This window comes from Dendrobates tinctorius, unplaced genomic scaffold (genome assembly GCF_039654945.1).
Source record: "Dendrobates tinctorius isolate UK_male_01 unplaced genomic scaffold, ASM3965494v1 ptg000005l, whole genome shotgun sequence".
Classification (NCBI taxonomy): Eukaryota; Metazoa; Chordata; class Amphibia; order Anura; family Dendrobatidae; genus Dendrobates; species Dendrobates tinctorius.
The window spans coordinates 26,302,952-26,327,706 of NW_027361673.1; the positions used below are offsets into that span (position 1 = coordinate 26,302,952).

At 45.0% G+C, this 24,755-nt stretch overlaps 1 protein-coding gene across 2 annotated transcripts in view; it reads right to left on the reverse strand.

Annotated features, from left to right (window-relative positions):
* Window positions 1–20,473: 20,473 nt before the first annotated feature.
* TOPAZ1 (testis and ovary specific TOPAZ 1) overlaps window positions 20,474–24,755 on the reverse strand; it is a 314,453-nt gene continuing 310,171 nt past the window's right edge. For both annotated transcript variants that reach the window (XM_073568908.1, XM_073568899.1), the window contains one exon: window positions 20,474–20,919. In XM_073568908.1, the coding sequence (XP_073425009.1) occupies window positions 20,697–20,919 (223 nt within the window). In that variant the 3' untranslated portion in view covers window positions 20,474–20,696. The remainder of the gene's footprint in view (window positions 20,920–24,755) is intronic.

Sequence of the window (24,755 nt, forward strand, 5' to 3'; positions counted from 1 at the left end):
TTCCGAGCTCTGCCATGCGCCCAAATAGTGGTTTACCCCCACATGTGGGGTATCAGCGTACTGAGGACAAATTGCACAATAACTTTTAGGGTCCTGTTACCCTTGGGAAAATAAAAATTGGGGTGAAAAGATCATTTTTGTGGAAAAAATATGATTTTTTAATTGTACCGCTGTACGTTATAAACTTCTGTAAAGCCCTTGTGGGTTCAAAGTTCTCACCACATATCTAGATAAGTTCCTTGGGGGGTCTAGTTTCCAAAATGGGGTCACTTGTAGGGGGTTTCCACTGTTTAGGTACATCAGGGACTCTCCAAACGTGACATGGCGTCCGATCTGAATTCCAGCCAATTTTGCATTGAAAAAGTCAAACAGCGCTCCTTCCATTCTGAGCTCTGCCATGCGCTGAAACAGTCGTTCCCCCCCACATATCAGGTATCAGCGTACTCAGGACAAATTGCACAATAACTTTTGCAGTCCAATTTCTCCTGTTACCCTTGGTAAAATAAAAAAAATTGAACCTGAAGTATTTTTTTTGTGAAAAAAAGTTAGATGTTCATTTTTTTTAAATATTCAAAAAAATTCCTGTGACGCACCTAAAGGGTTAATAAACTTATTGAATGTGGTTTTGAGCACCTTAAGGGGTGCAGTTTTTAGAATGGTGTCACTTTTGGGTATTTTCTATCATATAGACCCCTCAAAGTGGCTTCAAATGTGATGTGGTCCGTAAAAATAAAATGGTGTTGTAAAAATTAGAAATCGCTGGTCAAATTTAACCCTTATAACTTCCTAACAAAAAAAAAATTTTGGTTCCAAAATTGTGCTGATGTAAAGTAAACATGTGGGAAATGTTAGTTATCAAGTTTTTTGTGTGCCGTATCTCTGTGATTTAAGGGCATAAAAATTTAAAGTTGGAAAATTGCGAAATTTTCAAAATTTTCGCCAAATTTCCGTTTTTCTCACAAATAAACGCAAGTTATTTGAATGAAATTTTACCACTATCATGAAGTACAATATGTCATGAGAAAACAATGTCAGAATCACCGGGATCCATGGAAGCGTTCCAGAGTTATGACCTCATAGAGGTACAGTAGTCAGAATTGTAAAAATTGGCCCGGTCATGAACGTGCAAACCACCCTTGGGGGTGAAGGGGTTAAAGGGAATTGGTAAGCAGGATCGTGCTGAGTAACCTACAGACAGTGTCAGGTTTGCGCCGTTATACTGATTAAAATGATACCTGGGTAGATGAAATCCGTCTTGTGGTTGTTGGCGCCAATGATCACATGTCAAATGGTACAAATGTGATCATTTGTACCATTTGACATGTGATCATTGGCACCAATTTTTGAATCATGGTTGTATATAATCTGTGACAGCTCTATCTGTTCATATATGTCATCCCCTGATGAAGAAGTGGTATACACTTTGAAACGCATTGGGAAATAAACAGTTAATCTTTCTCACAACCTGGATTAGTGAATTTGTCTAGCAGCGCACTGAAGTCCATGAATCTATCCTAAGGAATCTGAAGTTTTACGGTCACAGAGCTGACCTTTGGACGTGCAGCAAGCTGACTACGATCTGACATGCCTGAACCTCTCCTGAAAAGGGCGAGTAGATTCTAATTTATTCTTCTAACAATAACCCGGATAAGACCCTATTGCGCTTTTTGTTCCTTTAGTTTGATTGCATTAAATGTGATTTATGCACACTGGGGCTTAGAAGGGAGGGGGGCATTTGGATTTGGGAGCACATAATTTGCTGAATTTCTTTTGGGGGCGAGGAGCCATTTTGCTTTTCCAGAGCCTTTGTGCTACCAGTAATTTCGAAGCCTAATATATATTTCGGTTAACAGATGACGGATCTGAGTGGGGATTTGTTTTTTTTGTGGATTGAGTTGAAGCTTTTATTGGGAACATTTTATATAAAGTTTGGGATCACATTTATGCAGCACTCTACGCTGAGCACTTACTTTGGGCTTTATCTAAATCTGAGTGACATGACAGATTAAACCCCTGAGGGATAAAATCACTATGAGGCAGCAGAGTTACTCTCGACTCAGTCTTGCCTCTGTTCAGGGTAGTCCTTCCTTTCAGAGGTGCACAAAACTATGGTGGACCGCATTTTTATGCACGCCTTATAAGAAGGACACTACCGGATCACAGGTCCCATGGCGTCCACAGTGCCCCCATATGCCTCATTATAGGAAATCTAATGGCGGTTCTGTATTAGTCACATATTAGAGATTTACACGGAAACCCCGGTGTAAGTGCTCAGTGTGGAGCGCAGGATAAATGTGCGGCGAGCCTTACTTTGATGTTTGGGAGGCAGAATGAAAAAAAAAAATCAACAGCAGGTGAAGAATTGGTTTTAATTTTTACGCCGTACATCGTGTGGCATCAGTGATTAGGTGACTTTATTCTTCAGGTCAGTGCGATTAGTGATACCAGATTTATATTGGTTGTTTGTTTGGCTGCTGTCACACCCTAAAAGACGCTTTTTTTTTTTGCAACGCCATATTTTGAGAGCTATAATTTTTCCATATTTCGGCTGACAAGTTGATGCTTTTATTGGTACCATTTTCAGTCACATGACATTTTTTGATCGCTTTCTATTCAGATTTTTGTGTGGAGGCAGAATGAACCAAAACCAGCAATTTGTGAATCCCCCCCGGCGTTGTGTGTGGTAAAATTGATAAGGCAGCTTTATTCTTCAGGACAGTGCGATTACATCGATACCTCATTTAAAATTTTATTTTATGTTTTGGCGCTTTTAGACAATAAGTTTTACAGAAAAAATAATTATTTTTACATTGTTTGATTCCGAGAGCTATACCTTTATTTTTCTGCTGATGGAGATTGCAGGACAAGATGGCATTTTTAGTGATACTATTTAATTACATTTGTCTTTTTGACCGTGTTTTATTCCACTTTTTCCAAGTGGTATGAAAATAAAGCAGAGGTATTTTTCACAGCATTCACTGAAGGGGTTAACTAGTGTGACACTTTTATAGATCGGATTGTTCCAAATGCAGCGATACCAAAAGTGTACCAAAAATCTTCTCAAAAGTCGGGGGTCATCTTATACACCGGGTGTCATCTTTAGTGAAGCAAGCTGCAGGTGTCCGGGAGGCCCGGGGAATGGAAAAGAGTGGCCTCCGCTGATTTACTGCAGTCCTCAGAGATAGGCGAACACAAACAGTAAAGTTCCAACTGTTCGGGTTCGGCTGCCCGAACACCGGGTGTTTGTCTCACTGTCATGTGCATGACAGGGCGGCAAACACCACTTCTGATCAGTGGGAAAATTGTTTTTTTATTTTACTATTATCGGCTGTAGGTGTCAGATGATGGGAGCTGTAGTCCCATCAGCTCACACCAGTGACCGAAGGTAAAAGTTTATACCTCTGATCACAGCTGCGGACTCAAGTTGTCTTTTGACAGCGTGAGAATCGCGGCTCACTGATCAGTGGGGATGAATTCCCCGCCAATCAGAAGTGGTGTTCGCCGCACTGTCATGGACATAACAGCGCAGCAAACACCGGAAGAGGGGTAGCCTTATACAGGGAGTATATCCCAAACTCTATATTTTAACTGGAAAAGTTGGGGGTCATCTTATATGCCCAGTGTTATACGCTGGAAAATACGGTACTTTTTTTTTCCAGAAAAATGTGCACTTATTAGAATTTTTATTATTTTGTAATTTTTTTGTTTTACTTTTTTACCTAGTCCCTTTATGGGACTTTCACTTTTTTACTTTGATTGAAGGTATAATGCATTGCAATGCACTAGCATTGCACTGCATTATACCTATACTGAAAGCTTCAGACACCATGCTGTGAGCATGGTCTGAGAAGCTTTCTGTAGCTTGGTGACCTATGGCAATCATTGGGGAGCGCCCGTTCCTATGCCTCTCCTGAATGTTGTGATCGCTCTTGATCGCAGCATTTAGGGGGTTAACACTGCTCTTGGCTGCTAGTGAAGTTCAGCCACTGGCAGAGCAGAGCTGTTGCACTGATTGGGCAGGAGGTACTGATATTTCAGCATCTCCTGCGCGATCATGCTGTGATCGGTCATTCGGATCTGGGTGCGAGACAGCATAGGTCCCCGCACTTCTCCTCGAGCCTCTCAACTGTCGGCATGGAACTGTCACTGTGTGTATACAAATGTATGGCTCCTCCTCCTCCTCTCAACTTCCCCTGTTGGGGTTCCTCAAGGATCAGTTCTAGGCCCCCTCCTCTTCTCCCTTCTATACTGTCCCTATTGGACAATCAATAAATTTGGTCTCCAGTACCAGCTCTATGCTGATGACACCCAATTATACTCTTCTAATCCTGACATCACGCCTGCATTATTACAAAACACCAGTGATTGTCTTACCGATATCTCAAACATCATGTCCTCCCTCTATCTGAAACTGAACCCGTTTCCTCCCTCTACTAACCTACCTATGACCGACATTGCCATTTCCATGTGTTTCTATCATTACTCCCCAGCAACTTGCCCGCTGTCTTAGGGTCATACTTGATTCAGAGCTTTCATTCAACCCCAACATTCGATCACTGGCTTGCTATTGTTATCTCCACCTCAAAAACATTTCTAGAATTCAACCTTTTCTTACTTTCCACTCTGCAAAAACTCTTACTGTTACATTTTCGTCTGGACTATAGGAACTCTCTAATAATCGGTCTCCCTTTTACCAAACTCTCCCATCTCCAATCTGCCTTGAATGCTACAGCCAGGATCATTATTTCTCACCAACCGTTACACCGATGCCTCTACCTTGTGCCAGTCATTGCACTGGTTAACCAACCACTCCAGAGTTCAATACAAACTTATAACGCTCACCCACAAAGTGCTCCACAGTTCAGCACCACCCTACACCTCTTCCCTTGTCTTCGTCTACCACCCTACTTGTGACCTTCATTCTGCTAATGACCTAGGGTTAACACATCCTCAATAATCAGAACCTCCAACTTGCATTTCCAAGACTTCTCGCGTGCTGCGCCAAATCTTTGAAATGCACTACCAAGGATAAGCCGGATTACTTACCGGTAATGTTTTTTTAATAAGTCCACAACAGCACCTACCTGAGAGAGGGATCCGCCCATAGGAACAGGAAACCTACAGAAATAAAAGGGGTGGTCCGCCTCTCCTCCTCAGTTGGATTTCAGAGTACCAGGAGAACCGCCAAATATTAGTCAAAGCACCATTCACAAAAAAACTACTTTACTATATGTCTATGCATATATAATCCATTAATGTGTGCTCTATTTATCTTTAACTTAGGGAGGGAAGTGAGTGGGTGCTGTCGTGGACTCATTAAAAGAGCATTACCGGTAAGTAATCCGGCTTTTTACCCTTCGCCACAACAGCACCCACTTGAGAGACTTTCAGAGACCTTCACCTCGGAGGGACCACCTTGCTGAGGACAGCTCTGCCAATGGCTAGGTCAGAAGATGATGAAAGATCAAGCCTGTAGTGATTATAGAAGGTGGACGGAGCCAAGTTGCGGCCTTATATATGGATTCAATCAGGACGTCTCCTTTTTCCGCCCAGGAGGATGCCATAGCTCTAGTGGAATGTGCCCTTATACCCTCCGGAGGACTTTCACTTCTTGCGGAGTATGCCAGATAGATTGCGTCCCTGATCCATTGGTACAAGGTGCCCCTCGTGACTCTGTACCTCTTTCTGCTGCCCTAAAAGGATATAAACAGCGCCCTAAACTGCCTCCTACTCCTAGACTTGTCGATGTATTTTAAAACTACTCGTCTCACATCTAGGGTGTGGAATTTTTCTTCTTCTGGAGTGGAGGGGTCGCTAAAGGAGGGGAGAAGGATCTCTTGTGATTTGTGAAATCTCCCTGCTACCTTTGGAAGATGCAAGGGATATGGCTTCAATATCAACCTATCCTGGAATGTCAATAGGAAGGGTGGATCTATGGACAGTGCTTAGATGTCGCTGACTCTCCTAGCAGATGTCAGTGCCACTAAGAGGGCTGTTTTTAGTGGCAAGTATTTTGGTGACACAGAAACTAATGGTTCAAAGGGAGGCCCTGTCAGGGCATCCAGAACCAGGTTTAAGTACCATTGGGGATGTGAACAGGGTTAATACGTTCGCAGGCCATGATGAATCAGGATATCCATCTGTCTCCCGCTACATTATAGCCATAAAGGGCCCCTAGAGCGGATATCTGAACCTTTAGCGTATTGACACATAAGCCCAAATCTCTTACCCTTTGTAGCAATTCCAGGATGGGTGCAATCGGTACTTCACTAGAGTCAGAGTTTGTGTGGAATTGTCATGGTCTGTCAAGTTTCTGGGATTAGGTGGTTTTAGGGTTAACCTGGATGGAGTTTTCCTTCAGCTCCTAGCTCTCTGGAGCTTAGGTCATGCCCCCAACAGTCAGGTGATTCAGGTCCGCAGCACACACAGGGATAGATCTATCCATTCAAAATTTCCACATCATCTGGCGTCCAACGTGGGGAAGTGGACGAAACGCACGGGGACCCTGCTGACCAGAGAGACGGAGGTGTCGGCTAAGGCCTTGTCTCGGGGACGGAGATTGCGCAACTCCATAATGTAAGAAAATCTGGTTATCTTACCTGAATGTCCCCTGTGCCCAGTCTGGGTCTATACTTCTTTGCCAGTCAGGTGTGGTCACCACCGCATTCCCAGGTAGTGTAAAAAGTTCACGCCCTTATCCAAACCCTGGGATATAAGCCAAGTTGTCTGCTGCATGTCCTGTATGTGTTTTGATCTGGGAGAGAGCTGGTGGAAACGGTGGCTGATTGTGCTTGTGGTTGCTGGGAAACTGATAGCAGGAAGTTGAATCTCTTAGATAAGTCCTCACAAATTCACCTGTGCATCGGAAGGACAGGAGAGGCCTAGCCAGGTACGGGTGGTGGGGGCTTAGAGATAAATCAGTAGTCGAGTCTCTTGACAAGTTGTCACAGATTCACCTGTGTATCGGAAGGACAGGAGAGGCCTAGCCAGGCACAGGTGGTGTCAGCTGGGGGAGATATCGCGAGCCAAATCACTTGACAAGTTGCCACAGAGACACCTGTACATCGGAGGGTCAGGTGGTAGCAATTTTGTGGGGGTTATCACAGATTCCTGTTACCGGTGGGCCAGGCAGGACGACTGGTACAGGGTGGTAACATTTCCTGGGTGCCAGACAGCAGGATACTCAGTGTGATTGGCAGTTATTGGTTACCAGAGCTGCTTGTACTACAGGTCATAAAACAAAGAGGGCCTCAATTTCTCCCCAAACGTCTATATGTGCACCAATCTGTGAATTCACTGCTGCTCTCCATGGAGATCTGAAGGAGAAAGTTTTTTTTCTTTTTACACTTCCTCTTTTGCCCGTATCGTGCGTCTGATATTTTTCATATTGTCACATCTGTTTTTGTGCTGTGTTTTCTACTGATCATTTTTGGTGAAGGTTTTAACTGCAGTGTGAAGATTTTTGAGGAAAGCTGGGTTGTTTAAGCTGTATATGCTATTGTTCACCGTGCCCTTTGTTTTCAGAGACGTTGCTTAACTGAGAATAGACGGGGCAGAGGAAAGGAGAAGGGTCTGTCTTGCATCTGTGCACGGACATAAAAATATACATTGTTGGAAGTTGTAAGGATTTTTGATTTCTTTTCGGAGTGTTTTTCCAAGTTTTACCAGCTTCTTGGTTATTCTTTTTGCTTTCTTTTTCTCCATTTTCTGAGTTTTTATTAGTTTTTCATTTTCTTTTTGAAGTTTTATAAACATTTTGTTTTTTTTCCTTTTTTTTCCTTTTTAAGCAAGTTTTAAAAGGGTTGTAAAGATTTGAAGATTTTAATCAACTTTTTTGAAGTTTTTGGAATAGACACAGTAGGTGTGATTCAGAAAGTTAAGTATGTGGATTTACAAGGGCAGCTTTTAGGCTGCGCATGACATGATGTATTGAAAGGAAAAAGGGAAGTTAGTTAGTTGAAGCTGGATTGCTGTCTGCGTTTTATAAAGTAGCAGCGGACTTACAGCATAGAAGGTACTGAGAGCTATGTGAACAGGAAAGTATTTTTTACGTGTACAAGATAGGAAGGGGTTTTCAGCAGAATTCAAACCTGTGCCATCTGTGAGGCACCCCACTTCCCCCCCCCCCAGGGGGAAGGCACCACAAGTCCAAGCATGCCCTCTTTGACTGCAGAAGAGGGGAGGGAATCTGCTCCTCCCTCTCTCCCCTCCTTCCACCTCCTCTCACCTCTCCTTCCTCACCTATTTTTCTCCTCTCCTTCTCTATCCTCTCCACCCTCACCTATCTCTCCTCCTCCCTCATACCCCTCGTATTCCCTCTCCCCTCCTCTTCTGTCCTCTCCCTCCCCTCCTCCCTCATTTCTCTCTTCTCCTCCTCCTCTCCCTGCTCATGCTCTCTCTCCCCCCCACCTCTCAGTTCATTGTCACCAGCGGGGCCAGTGCCAAATCCAGACAGACAATGAGGTGTCCCTATCTCCACAGGGCACCCTCTCTAAATTGTCAGCTATGATACCGGGAGAAGAAAGTGAAAATCTCCCTACACAAAACACCACAGGTGCTCCCCCAATACAACAGGCAGCAGAGCCCACAGCTTGGGGTGCAGGGGCAGTGAGGTGAAGGTCATCAGTGTCTGCAGCTGCTGGGTCCAAAAATGAGGACAGTGCCAGACAGAGCTGCCAGCATTTACATCATCATCAGTGCAGCCTCTGGCCAATCATGAAGGAACACTTCAAGCTTCCATCAGAATTAGATGTGCACTCCTGGGAGTCAGGATCAAAGCTAATTGAGCAGCTCAGAGAGTGGGCCAAAGCCAAGCAGGGCAAGCCCTCAGCCTAAATGACATGAGCCAAGCCAAGACAATCTGTAGACAAGTTTCATGGCAGAGTGATGCAAGTATTCCAAGATTTAGTCTTCACGATTCATGATCAGATACACAGACAAATGTTGGCACAGGTCTTTGTGCAACTAAGAGAACCAATCAAGAAACTGCTGATAGTGGCCAGGCCTGAGTACAGGTCAATAGCAGTAGATACCCTGCTCACAGTAGTCAGAAGAATTGAGTCGCACCCAGAAGTGCGGAAGACAGCCCCTCCTATGGTGGCCACCGATGCGGAAGAACAACCACCGCGCAGAGACAGGAGACACATCAGGTGTTACAACTGTGGCAACCTTGGACATTTCCGGAACCAGTGCACAGCACCCCGGCAACCCAGGACATCACGCAGAGGAATAGGCCAAGCAAGAAGCGCAGGAAGAACCCTGTCCATAGGACAGAGGCAAGCCAGGTCCGCAAGACGTCACACCCCTGACATGTGAAACCCCATCAGCGGACCCAATACCTCAAATCACCGGGAGTTGTCATATCTTTCCTTGTGGACACTGGTGCAGTCAGAAGTGTGATGAGGCATGTGGAACTCCCCCACCTGCCTATCAGAACACTGTGTCTTGTGTGGGGATTGAAGGTCAAGTCAGACATTCCCAGCTTACAAGCCCCTGAGCTGTAAAGACAGCCAGGACACTCCATCCCGCTCCAGTTTATGGTAGAGACCTGCCCACTCAACCTGATGGGAGCAGACCTACTGCAGGAGCTGAAGGTGACCAAAGTGTTCCACGAAGATGTGACCATGACATTTTCCCCACCCCTGACCCAAGAAGAATCAATCATGCTGGTGGCCCTACAAGAGCCTCGAACAACCGGTGCAAGCCTACCCAAGGAGGTGCTGGACATAATACCCAAAAGCCTATGGTCCAATTGAGACTTCAAGTTGCGCCAAAGTGGGAGTCACTCAAGTCTGGAACCCTGTACCCACATAAAGCCCAGCATCCCCTGTCCATCACCCAGAGTCAAACTGTCTCTGACCAACTGGAGGTCTAAGTGGAACCGCTGTTCAAGAAACGGCTTAAGAACCTTGGCATGGGCCTGGAAATTTTCAACCCAAAAGGGACCTTACCCGCTTCATGAAATGGCTGCACTGCTTCCGTCTCCAGAGGATCACCTTGGACAAGATTCTGAAGGTGCTTCCTGAAGTTTATCTAGGCCCTGGACCAGAAGACAGCCACTCAGCTCTACAAACTGGTACACAAATGCTGACCTGAGACCAAGCTTGGCAAAAGGAACGGCTGCTGGCTGGTAAAGATGTCCCAGCAAAAAGACCTCCTATGATCAGAGCAGGGGTTACCACGATGACCGTCTTGGTGGAGAGCAAGAAAGCACCTCAGCTGGATGTCATCTCTGATGAAGAGGACCCCAATAAATGGCTTGTTTTCCTGCCGGCTCTGTGCCAGAAGATGGGAGTCCCTCAAGGCATTATGAAGAGCAAGGCCAGACTGGGCTGCCTCGTCCATAGGAATCATCATGCAGTCCCAGCTTTTCTCGATCAAGGGGAAGACTGTGAAAGGAGAACCAGCCGGGTTCAGAATGGTGCATAACCTGAGGGCTGTGAATGAAGCAACCATGTTTGAAACCCCAGTTGTGCTGGATCTGCACACTCTGCTGCCAAACGTGCCAGCCACAGCAACAGTGGTCACGGTGACTGATCTGTCCAATGCTTCCTTCATTGTACCCCCTTCACCTGGACGACCAGTTCCTGTTTGCGCACCAGGGGGGTGCAGAACACATGGACAGTGATGCCCAAGTGGGCCCTGAACAATCTTTCTCAGCTCACCAAAGCATTGTCCTCCATCCTCATCAACTGGATTGCAGACCATGCAGTAGTCATCGACATCTCTACTTGCACAGCTCTTTCTGTTGTGAGTTCATTTTCCCCTCAGTCACTGAGGCCTGGTGAACTCCCTATTCCAGTGAAGGAAGGTAGTGAGCCTGATTATCAGGCACCTGGGACTAAAGAAGACGATTGGCTGAGTGGAGTCACTGACTGGATTTAAGGCAGCCTACGCCCTTTCTGCCCTGCGGGTGATTTCTCTGTGGACTCTTGGACACCAGTCTGATTCCTGCTCTCCTAAAGCTAAGTTTTCTGTTTTGCCTTTTTGCATCTAAGATTTGTTTTTCTTGCTTTTTGGATTCTGCCACTCCCTGCTGGAGTGTGCAGTGTTCCTTGACCTCTGTCTTCTGAATGTACCTGAGTGCTGATTTAGTTTTTGAAGCTTAGTTGCTTCAGGGCCATTTTTATATCAGCCTGTTGGCTTTTGTCTGATAGGGTTTTGGCATATTGCAGACAGCAGCCTTCCTATCCGTTCCTATCTAGGTAGTTTTTGGGCCCCGTCTTTGCTCAGCCTGTCTTTCTGTCTGTGTAAGTGTTTTCATCTTGCTTCACTGTCATTATATGTGGGGGGGCTGCCTATTGCTTTGGGGTCTGCTCTGGGGCAGTTAGATTTCCCCTTTCCTTCTTTAGGCCTATGTATCTCTCCGGCTGTGATCGAGGGGTCTAGGTCATCGTAGGAACCCCCCACGGCTACTGCTAGTTGTGTTGATAGGTTCAGGGGTCTGCAATCTTATAGTTGCCAACTTCTCTGGTTTTCAGGACTTAGCTAGCATTTCTGTTTTTGCCTCCTACGGTGACTCAATCATAACATCTTTCCTTATCTCTTCTACTCTACATGGCAGACCAGCAACACAAGTCCTGGAAAACAGAGTCCAGTAGTGTCAAAAGAAAGTTACGTTCCTGAGACACTGTATTGCGCACCAGACGAAACGCTTGACAGATGACCGGAAGACCGCTGAGGAGAAGCTGGCTCCCCCAGGACTCCGAAGACGCTGCAAGCCTTCCTTGGTCCAGTTTCGTATTGCAGAACTAGGATCCCTGATGCTCCGGTCTTAATGCAGCCTCTGTACAATTGCATCAATGCAACCCCGTTCCTCCTGTTTGCAGCCTTCATCTTGTACAGGAAACTGAAAGACTCCATAGTCTCTGCGCAGCTCTAGGCCTAGCTGACTACGAGAAGCCATTCCGTCTTTACCAAATGGAAAAAGGTCATGCTACTGGCGTCTTAAAACAGACCCACGGAGGAAAAACAGAGGCCTCTAGGTGACTTCTCAGCCCGCCTGGATCCAGTTGCAAGGGGGGCCCCCTCCTGCATGAAAACAATATTTGCAGCGCATGCCCTCCTGATCAAGGCTGCTGATGTCATTCTTGGACAACCACTAGAGATTCTCTCTCCACCGCCCTCCAGTGCTCTCAGCTGTTGCCTGACTCTACTCCTGACTCTGACGTCTCTTCCACCGCCACTCTACTCCCACTCCCAAGGGGGGATGCGGATATGGACTCTTCAGAACAAAATCTGCAGGATACCGTAGATGGCTCCAGATTTCCAGATGATGAAGGAAAATTCTACACGGGATGTGCAGTGACCAGCAATCAAGAAATCCTATGGTCCAGAATTTGTCAGCCCAAGAAGCGGAATTGATAGTGCTGACGAAAGGCCTGCCAGCTTGAGAAGGACAAAACTGCAAATGTGTATACCGATTCCAGGTACTCGCATGGCATAGCACACAACTTCAGACCCATATGGGCTGCAAGAGACTTTATCACAGCAAGCGGGACAACTGTGAAGCATCATGGAGCCATCAGGGACCTGCTGGACTCTCTCCAACTTCTAAAAGTGGTGGCAGTGTTAAAGGTCAAGGCACACGGAAAACTGAACACAGCAGAGGCACGGGGCATCAACATGGCAGAGGGCAGCCAAGGAAGCAGCCAGAGGAAGACAATATGGAAAAGTGGGAGAGGTCGTAGAGCCGGACGGCTACTACATGACGACTGAAGACAAGAAAACCTGACAAAATGACATCCTGGGATCTGTTGAAGAAGTTGCAGGACCAGACTCCAAAGGAGGAGAAGGAAAGCTGGACGCTGAAGGGACAACATATGAAGGAAGAAGGGCAAAAGCACTGGACTCCAAAAACCTGTCTACCTCAAATGTCTACCTCAAAGCAAAACCTGTCTACCTCAAAGTATGTACCTTATGGTGGTTCAATTGGCACATGGGCCCCCCTGCACAGATTGAAAACACAGACAGATGATCTGATTGAACTCCCACCTTAACAGCAGCTGTTTGACCTCCGACAAATGCAACACTGGACGAGTGGGAAAAAGTTCCCCCACATCATCTGGCCTGAAGCTTTCCCAGTAAGGAACCAGTTGGCGAAGACTACTGCAAAGAAGCTACTCTCAGAAATAGTGTGCAGATATGGGGTTCCAGAAGTGATAGCGAGTAATCAGGGACCCACATTCACAGCAAACCTGACACAAGAGATCTGATCAGCAGTAGGGTCAGACTTAGGTCTACACACTTCCCACCATCCCGCAAAATAGTCTAAGTGGGACACTTAAGAGCAGCATGCTAAAAAATTGCCCAAGAGACAAACAAACCATGGCATTAGACACTCCCATAGGCACAGAGAAGGCTGTCACCAATATGAAATTTTATTTGGGTCTAAACCTAGGTTAGGGGTATTCTTCCCTCAGCAGTTGACTATGCAGTGTGATACTTTGTCTGCTTGTGTAATTGAATTTACCAAGAATCTTGCTAATGTCCATTCTCGAGTTTTTTCTTCATTGCCAGATCCAGATTCGGTGCCTGGTATGCACGCCCTGAAGTCAGGAGACTGAGTTTTGGTGGAAAAAGTTCGTAAGGAGAGAACTCGATCCCAGATTTGATGGCCCTTCTCCAAGTGCTGACGCCACCAACCTGGAGGGAGAAACCCCACCTGGATCCACGCATCACATTGCAAGAAAGCGCTCATACCGGAAGATACACCTGAGCCGGAATGATGCTGTGGATGCCCTACCTGACTAAATAAATTACCTATTTAAAAATGTATAAATATTTGCGCTAATATCTAATTTTGCCTATAAAAATGAAACAAATCACTCGCTGCAGAACCAGTATGATATCTGTCCGGAAAGGGTAATCAATCCATCCTCCTTAGATTCCTAAGATCATGCAGGACCTTTAGTACAAATAAGTCACAATAGTCCACCCAGAATTACCTTTGTTTAGCTGGGTCACTGTTCAGACCATACACGGTAATGCCAGTCCAGAGATCAACAAAGGGTGATACTTCTCCCACTCTGCTTGTGTACACCCGGGTAGTTGTGCCTTTCTTAATACCGATAGAAGCGGTGGTGATAAAAATCAATAAAAATGGCGGGCAGTTTAAATGTTCACCTCTGATAGAGTCCAAGGTAGCAGGCGATGTTCCGGCCGGTAACAATCGCCCTGCTGACCGACGCCAGTAGGGAGCAGATAATGCGCCGAGAGTATAACTTAAGCCGGCAAGGTACAGGACCTTGCGTGACGTCACAGTCACGTGATAAGTCACATGATCGGCTAAGGGAAGCTGACAGGACCAAAATAACAATCCTACGCGTTTCGGAAGCTTCCTTCATCAGGGCATGATATATATATATATATATATATATATATATATATATATATATATATATATATATATATATATATATATATATATATATATACACACACACACACACACATACATACACACACACACACACACGCAGTCATATGTTAAAGTTTGGGCACCTCGACATAAAAGTGACAATAATATTTCGTAGATCCTCCTTTTGCAAAAATAACAGCCTCTAGTCGCTTCCTGTAGCTATTAATGAGTTCCTGGATCCTGGATGAAGGTATTTGTGACCATTCCTGTTTACAAAACAATTCCAGTTCCGTTAAGTTTGATGGTCGCCGAGCATGGACAGCCCGCTTCAAATCATCCCACAGATGTTCAATGATATTCAGGTCTGGGGACTGGGATGGCCACTCCAGAACATTGTAATCGTTCCTCTGCATGAATGCCTGAGCAGATTTGGAGCGGTGTTTTGGATCATTGTCTTGCTGAAATATCCATCCCCTGCGTAACTTCAACTTCGTCCCTGATTCTTGCACATTGTCAAGAATCTGCTGATACTGAGTTGAATCCAGTGCGACCCTCAACTTTAACAAGATTCCCGGTGCCGGCATTGGCCACACAGCCCCAAAGCATGATGGAACCTCCACCAAATTTTACTGTGGGTAGCAAGTGTTTTTCTTGGAATGCTGTGTTTTTTTAGCCTCCATGCATAACGCCTTTTTGTATGACCAAACAACTCAATCTTTGTTTCATCAGTCCACAGGACCTTCTTCCAAAATGTAACTGGCTTGTCCAAATGTGCTTTTGCATACCTCAGGCGACTCTGTCTGTGGCGTGCTTGCAGAAACGGCTTCTTTCGCATCACTCTCCCATACAGCTTCTCCTTGTGCAAAGTGCGCTGTATTGTTGACCGATGCACAGTGACACCATCTGCAGCAAGATGATGCTGCAGGTCTTTGGAGGTGGTCTGTGGATTGTCCTTGACTGTTCTCACCATTCTTCTCTGCCTTTGATATTTTTCTTGGCCTGCCACTTCTGGGCTTAACAAGAACTGTACCTGTGTTCTTCCATTTCCTTACTATGTTCCTCACAGTGGAAACTGACAGGTTAAATCTCTGAGACAACTTTTTGTATCCTTCCCCTGAAAAGCTATGTTGAATAATCTTTGTTTTCAGATCATTTGAGAGTTGTTTTGAGGAGCCCACGATGCCACTCTTCATAGGAGAATCAAATAGAACTACTTGCAAGTGGACACCTTAAATACCTTTTCTCATGATGTGATACACCTGGCTATGAAGTTCAAAGCTCAATGAGGTTACAAAACCAATTTAGTGCTTCAGGAAGTCAGTAAAAAGTAGTTAGCAGTGTTCAAATCAAGAAAATGATAAGGGTGCCCATACTTTTGCACCGGTCAAATTTTGTTTGAATGCAGATTTCACGTTTTCTGTTAGTACAATAAACCTCATTTGAATCCAGGAATATAACTGAGTCCATCAGTTATTAGATATATGAAACTGAAATAGCTGTTGCAAAAACTAAAATTGTTAGAAAGAAAAAAGGTTAACATTAATAGGGGTGCCCAAACTTTAACATATGACTAATTATATATATATATATATATATATATATATATATATATATATATATATATATATATAAATTCACAGCTATCTTGAACTCTATAATCAATTGCTCGGAATGGCCCAGTGACCTCGTGAGCCATCTAGCTCAAACCAGCATTGTCTTGTGATATACAGTATGTGCTAGCATCAAAAAGAGGAAGTAACAACAGATGTTGAAACTGATGTCTGATCTTGGCTGAGTTACAGGGCAATGGATAACAGTAAATTATATATTGCTAAATCAGCCTGTTGTCAAACGCTTCCATATATGTTCAGATATTCAAACCAGCCAATAAGATAAGAAGTTCAGCCTTATGTTAATTGACTAACCACTCCTTTCTGTACGTAATGATAAAACCATGTATGTGCAATAAACCTCCAGAGTTTTGCTGGAATGAGATGCTGCTAACAGGTGTTTAGCGTCTTCATTTTCCTTTGAGCGCTCAATGAGACTCTGTTCTAATTAAGACAGGCCGCAGCACACACAGGGATATATCTATCCATTCAAAATTTCCATATCATCTGAAGCACGCATCTTCACCGCTGCTGCCTTGCCCCACAGGTATCTTTGGGCACAGTTTGTTTCACTCAGGACACGCGCACTGGCTCAGTGAGCAAGTGCAGTGCGGTGTTCCTGACAGGAACTCCAGGAATTTCCTTCATATCTTGGTGTAAAATCTTTGTAGTAGATTGTTTTCTGCTCTGTAGGATTGTATTAACTAACCCCTCTGAAAAGCCCCTTGATCTCAGTAACTTCCTCTCAAGTTCCAAGCTGTCAAGTGGAGGCTCTCCACTTGAGAATGGAAAAAAGGACCCCGAGAGAGCAGATAGGGGGCTGAAGGGAGGACCCAAGGGTCTGATGTTGACATGGTCTGTATTCACGAGAACCATGGCCTTTTGGGCCAAAATGGTGCAATTAAGATTATCCTCGCCTTCTCTTCCCTGATTTTCCGGATGACCTGTGGCAACAGTATTATTGGAGGAAAGGCGTACGCCAGCTCGAACTGACATGGAGCTTGAAGGGCACCCACTATCTCCGGGTGGTCTGCCATACACAGAGAGGCGAATCTTCGCACCTGTTTATTTTTACATGTGGCAAAAAGATCTATCTGAGGAAGACACGATCTTTCTAAATATCTGGTGATTCAGACACCATTCTCCTAGCTGTAAGGTATGTTGGCTCAGGAAATCCGCTTCTGAAATGTCTTTCCCTCTGATGTGAAGAGCGATAAGGGATAGTAAATGTTTCTCGGCCAGATCGAAAATTTTTCTTGCTGAAGACAAAAGACCTTCCGATCGAGTTCCGCCTTGTTTGTTCAGATATGCCACTGCTGTGGTGTTGCCCGACAAGATTCTCACGTGCGTTCCTCGAAGCTGCGGAACAAAATGGTGTAATGCATAACTGCATTCAACTCTTTTAAGTTTGATGCTGCAGATGCGTGGCCCGGCTCCATGCTTCCGTGACCGCGCCACCGTATCTGGAGGAGCGGCGGCCCGTATATGCTCCCCCTCTGCCTCCCACGTGTGCCAGGATGGCCTTAATCTGACCTCGACGGCGCACTGCCTGTATGAGACCGGGTGACACTCCCCAAACCCAGTCCTCACCGACCCACCAGACGAGGAGGGAGCTGTAAGACAGGACTCCCCCCGACGCTGCTTCTGGACCGCAGCCCCTGCTCTCACGAATACTATGCAGGCGGCATGCACTGGCCCAGGTACAATCTTCTTTGTAGGTATTCTTCCTGCGATTACCATAGGAACAGGAAACCAACTGAGGAGAGGCGGACCGCCCCTTTTATTTCTGTAGGCTTACTGTTCCTATGGGTGGATCCCTCTCTCAAGTGGGTGCAGTCGTGGCGAATGGTAAAAATTCGATTTAATCTCCAATACCCAGTTTTAAGCATGCCCTAAAAATGCATTTCTTTAGACTGGCCTACCGCCTCAACACATTTATCTTACTATCCCCTGTGCTGCCCATTCAAAATTTTCTTCATAACCAGGACCATTGTATCATGTTCTCACTCACTTTATGCATTTAAAATCCCTCTATGTCTCTACTTTTACACATTCTGGCGGGTGACCGGTTCATGCAGCATTACATGAATGTCCCATGTATTACATTTATGGCTGGACAGTACAATGAAAGCAATTGTTACCATCCACCTTTCGTGTCTCCACTATTTCCTCATAAGTTGTAAGCTTGAGAGCAGGGCCCTCATTTCTCTTGGTATCTGTTGATTTATGTGATTATTGTTATTCTGTAATGTCATTTACTGTCTTTACAAGTCCTCTCTAAAATGTAAAGTGTTGCGAAATATGCTGGCGCTATAGAAATAAAATTATTATTATGACGGACATAGACCGTCCTGGTGCGGAAACTTACACACGGCCATGACGGGCTATGCCCATTACTGGATGTTAAGGGGTTAAATAAAATGTTCCTGTGCTGAGATAATCTTGTAAATGTGCCCCTGCTGTGTACTGTGTAATGGCTGTCTGACCATGCAGGAACATGGTCTGACCATACCACAGCTCGTGGGCGGGGCGAAAAAAAAAGTGTACAGACATTACAGCACAGGATCACAAATGATTCTTTGAAATAAAACATTGTTTAAAAACAGGCAGGGAAATGTTTTACCTCACAAAATGAATCAGCTGTGATCCCATGATGTAGTGTCTGTATACTTTTTTTGCGTCCCCCCTTGGTCAGGAGATGTGGTATGATCAGACCATGTTCCTTCACAGTCAGACACAGACATTACACAGTACACAGCAGGGGCACATTTATAAGATTATCTCAGCACAGGAACATTTTATTTAAACACATCCAATTGTGGACGTTATTATTCCAAGATGTTTTGACTAAAATCAACTTTTGTTCGTGGGAAAACCCCTTTAAGTTTCATACAACTGCTCCAATGGTAACTTCTCTCATTCTTTTGTATATGCATATGACTCAACTGGACAAGATATTAACCGTAATTTTGGTTGACAGAACCAACAAGTTTTTTTTAAAACTAGCTCTTGTCCTGGCTTTTCTCTGCAGACAGCTGAAGTGTACAGATGACAACTGCTGCATATAAAAAGAGTTCAACTCCTGAGCTTACTCCCTACTTTCTGAGTTACATAAATATAAGTGTGATTGAGCCAGGGGTAAGAAGGGGAGTATGTGCAATGTTCATATATTACGCTGGAGAATAACCCCTTCGTGACAGAGCCATTTTGGCATTTTGGTTTTTGCACTTCTGCTTTTCGCTCCCCTTCGTCCCAGAGCCATAACTTTTTTATTTTTACATCAATATGGCCATATGAGGGCTTGTTTTTCTGCGGGACATGTTGTACTTTTGAACGATACCATTGGTTTTACCATATTGTGTACCTGAAAACAGAAAAAAAATTCCAAGTGTAGTGAAATTGCAAAAAAAGTGCAATTCCACAACGGTTTTTTGGATTTTTTTTTACCATGTTCACCAAATGCTAAAACTGACCTACCATTATGATTCTAACGAGTTCATAGACAAACATGTCTAGGTTCTTTTCTAAGTGGTGAAAACAAAATCTGAACTTTGTTAAAAACAAATTGTGTCATTTTACCAAAACTAGTAGCGTCTCCATTTTTCAGGATCTGGGGCTGTGTGAGGGCTTATTTTTTGTGCGCTGAGCTGATATTTTTGATGATACCATTTTGGTGTGTATGCGATCTTTTGATCGCCCTTAATGCCATGTTGAGGTGACCAAAAAAACGTAATTCTGGGGTTTTGACTTTTGTTTTGCTATGCCGCTTACCGATAGGATTAATACATTTTATAGCTTGATAGGACGGGCAATTCTGAACGCAGCAATATCAAATACAGTATGTGTATGTTTGGTTTTTTTATGGTTTTATTTTGAATGAGGCGAAAGGGGGTGATTTGAACTTTTATATATTTTTTTAATATTTAAATTTTTTTTTTTCTTTACACTTTTCCATGAGAAGCTGCACTTGTCCAATCGGCTCTGTTACAATACAGGCAATGATTAGATCGCCTGTATGTAGCAGAAATGCTCACTTGCTATAAGTGCTGACAGCTGGGTGGCGCTCATAGGAATACGGTTATGACAACCATAGAAGTCTGTTGGAGACTCCAGGTTGTCACGCCAACCCATCGGTGACCCGCGATCACATGATGGAGTCACCGATGGGCGGGATTTCTGGCGCACTTGCCGGAAGAGCGAGTTAAATGGCACTGTCAGAGATGGATAGCAGCATTTAACAGGTTGACAGCCGCGGGTGAATTGCGATTCCACCCGCGGCTGTTGGAGGCACGTCAGCTGTTCAAAACAATGCACATATGCATGGAAAATGTGGGCACAGCGCCGGAGCCCACATCAAATGGGGAGACACGACATGCAAAGTACATGTACGGCGCATGTCGTGAAGGGGTTAAAATAGTTTTTCAAGATACTACTACACTTGCCAAATTTCTCCTTATACACAGTTATACCAAGTACCTGAAGTAGAATGAAACACCAGCACAAGTTTCAAATATTTTATATTTATTCATGCTTAAGACATCTCGTATAACATATGAACCAGTCACAAACACAACAAATAAAAACCTACTAAAACCTAAATTATGAATCAATTTAAATGTATACAGAGTAACTAGTCACTGCTTTATTTCCTTTATTATTGAAAAATAATAATTAAACTGCGTGAAATATTTATATATACATATCTATAATGTAGTACACACATACTATTAGATAGATGGCAATGAACACCAAACATTACCAGCCCACTTCATATTCTTATTCAGCCATTTAAGAGAAGAGTTATTGTCTAAAGTGTATACTTGCTCATTTGTGCTATTGACCGTCATGTGCTTTATAAAAAGCCTGGGGGTTGACAATCTGCTCGCTTCAAATAATCTTTCTGTTGCAGCATGGTAGCTGTTTTCACTCTTAGCATTGTCCTTTTCCATTCTATAAACAATAAAAATAAAACGAAAAGATGAAATAACAAAAATAGGCTCAATATAAGACTATTCTACCTCCTTGTGTGCAGTAAACCAGGTTGCACTTTACTTGTGCTGCAGACCTCTCCAATATAAGTTCACATAATGGTATTAACTATACTCTGATTTTAAAGTACCAAGGTCTCTATATCTCTATAGAGTAGGGAGGAATCTTATACAGTTCCGACCATTACGGCTTTTTATATACATTCTAGCCAAGCAGGCAAACACAATATCCCAGGTTCTGGCACAAATGGACAGTAAATGGTTCACACTAGAAACACAAATTCAGACAGAAATAAGGAAAAATATAAAAAATAATATACACACTTACATGCACACACACATTATAAGATATATAGATACTGTATGGCAGAAGCTTTCACGTCCATGCGGCAGTGACCCAAGAAAGTGCAAATTAAATGTCGTTAAACAAAAAAAATACAAATGTTATTATCCATGTGGTAAGGATTTTGTTCTCTCTGGCTCTGGACTGTGTTCAGTCTCACACAGATAGTCATACACAGAGCTCCCGCGCACCGATGCTTGGGCCACTCCCAAGACTGGTGGGAGAGATCCGTCACACTACCTTCTTACAGAGCTCTCCTAAAGTAAAAGCCCATGTGTGGTTTTCCTAAGGGTCCCGTTACACATATCGATGCTCCAGCGATCCTGACACTGATACGCCTTGGAAAGGATCGCTGGTACGTCGCTACACGGTCGCTAGTAAGCTGTCCAACAGGCAGATCTATTCAACGATGCAGCAACGATACGGCGATCCGTATAACGACCTCGGCGGGCAGCTATTCAGATGACTCAGACCTCGATAGGTGTGCTTCAGCATTGCCTTTTCCACGCCCCTCTGCTCCGATTGGTGGCCACTACTGCGTTATCACTACGCGGTTTGCTTCAGCGTCCCTAGTGCACTATTTATTCGTGAATCCACAGTCACTTGACACGGGATTATTATAACTGTAAATGTTATGATTGCATATAATTGATAGCTGACCTATAAAAGGAAACGCTACAAAGATCCTAATTTGAGACCACCAATTGGAGCTGAGGGGGCATTGAAAAGACAAAGCAAAATCACGCCTGCATCCCTGAGTTCTGAGTCGCCAACGAGGTCACTCATCGTTGTTATGGCGTCAAACACAGCGAAGCATGCTGGCCAGCGGGACACCAACGATAAAAAAATGGCCTAGGACATTCGAGCACGGTCAGCGATATCGCAGCGGGGGGCCAGTTGCCGCTATGTGTCACACGCGTCACAAAACCTGTGATGTTTCAGCGATCTCGCTAACGATCTTGCTATGTGTGAAGTACCCTTTAATCTGACTTGGTCAAATACCTTGATCAAGTCCACACTCACTTATTTTGTGTTGCAACCATAACTGGTGCTGTAATTACAACACTGTCCAGTGAGTTTAGTATGCTTCTATGCACATTCTGGGGGACACGCAACCACCCTCATATGATACCCCTCTCTACCTCTCTATATATACTGCTCCAAAAAATAAAGGGAACATTTAAACAAAACAATGCAACTCCAAGTTAATCACACTTCTGTGAAATCAACCTGTCCATTTATGAAGCAACACTGATTGTGAGTCAACTTCTCCTGCTGCTGTGCAATTAGAATAGACAACAGGTAAAAATGTTAGGCAATTAGCAAGACAACCCCTATGAAGGAGTGGTTTTGCAGGTGGTAACCACAGACCAAAACTCTGTTCTCATCCTGTTACACCGCTCCGACATACTCACCCGGCCTCCGATCCCACACCGTCTCTGCATACTCACCCAGCCTCCGCTCCCACACCGCAGCCTCTCGCCACCCGACGGCCACCTCTGACAGGCTCGCGGCCGATGTCATCTCTGCATGCAATGCGCATGCGCCATAGGCCGCGCCTCCCTTCTGCTTCTTGTGCTCCGGCTGTGCCCTGACCCGGAAGCACCTTCGGACCAATGGCAGACCAGACGGGGCCATATCAGGCCGCTTCCCCCTGAGGGAGGCGCCTGATCGTTGTGTTACCTTGCACACTGGGCCCTGCTTCCTCCTGTGCTCTCTGCAGCCTCTCGGTTCCGTCCTCGGTGTTTCCTGCAGCAGCCTCGCAGCCCTGTCATCCGTGTTCCCTGCAGTTTTCTCTGTCCTGCTCCAGTGTTCCTGTTCCCTCCTGCTCTACTCCAGCGTTCCTACGGTCCTACTCCAGTCCTGTTCCAGAGTTTCTGTTCCCTCCTGCTCTGCCCCATCATTCCTACAGTCCTACTCCAGTCCTGTTCCTGAGCCGCCGCTCTCGGTACCGGCTACCGTGGTACTTGAACCCCTGGGCTTGCTCCTAACGGTCCCTGTATATGGGTCGGTTCCACCTGGCAGCTCGCCCAGGGCCCCTCGGTGCCACGGTCCAGAGGGTCCACTCCTGGAGACTCCGGCTACTGACAACCCACGCTAACACATCCTTTTTGGCAGTTGTTTTGCTAACTTTGGCATTTTGTCATTACTCTCACACCTAGAGGTACAGTAGCATGAGGGGATGTCTACAACCCACAGAAGCTGCTCAAGTAGTGCAGCTCATCCAGAATGGCACATCAATGCGAGCTGTGGCAAGAAGGGTAGCTGTGTCTTTCAGCACAGTGTCCAGTGCATGGAGCAGATACGGTACCAGGAGACAGGCCAGTACACCAGGAGATGTGGAGGGGGCTGTAGACGATCAACAACTCAGCAGCAGGACTGCTACTTCCTCCTTTGTGCAAGGAGTAACAGTGCCAGAACCTTGCAAATTTACCTCCAGCAGGCCACCAACATCCATGTGTCTGCTCAAACTGTCAGAAACAGACTATGAGGATGGTATAAAGGCTCGATGTCTAAAAGTCGGTGTTGTGCTGCAAGCTCAACATCGTGTAGAGGCAACTGGCATTTTCCAGAGAACACCAAGATAGCCAAATTCGACACTAGCACCCTATGCTCTTCACAGATGAGAGCAGGTTGACACTGAGAACATGTGACAAAAGTCTGGAGACGCCATGGAGAAAATTGTTCTACCTGCAGCATCCTCCAGCATGACCGGTTTGGCAGTGGGTTAGTAATTTCATTTCTATAGTGCCAACATACACTCACTGGCCACTTTATTAGGTACACCATGCTAGTAACGGGTTGGACCCCCTTTTGCCTTCAGAACTGCCTCAATTCTTCGTGGCAGAGATTCAACAAGGTGCTGGAAGCATTCCTCAGAGATTTTGGACCATATTGACATGATGGCATCACACAGTTGGCGCAGATTTTTCGGCTGCACATCCCTGATGCGAATCTCCCGTTCCACCACATCCCAAAGATGCTCTATTGGATTGAGATCTGGTGACTGAGGAGGCCATTTGAGTACAGTGAACTCATTGTCATGTTCAAGAAACCAATCTGAGATGATTCGAGCTTTATGACATGGCGCATTATCCTGCTGAAAGTAGCCATCAGATGTTGGGTACATTGTGGTCATAAAGGGATGGACATGGTCAGCAACAATACTCAGGTAGGCTGTGGCGTTGCAACGATGCTCAATTGGTACCAAGGGGCCCAAAGAGTGCCAAGAAAAAATTCCCCACACCATGACACCACCACCACCAGCCTGAACCGTTGATACAAGGCAGGATGGATCCATGCTTTCATGTTGTTTACGCCAAATTCTGACCCTACCATCCGAATGTCGCAGCAGAAATCGAGACTCATCAGACCAGGCAACGTTTTTCCAATCTTCTACTGTCCAATTTCGATGAGCTTGTGCAAATTGTAGCCTCAGTTTCCTGTTCTTAGCT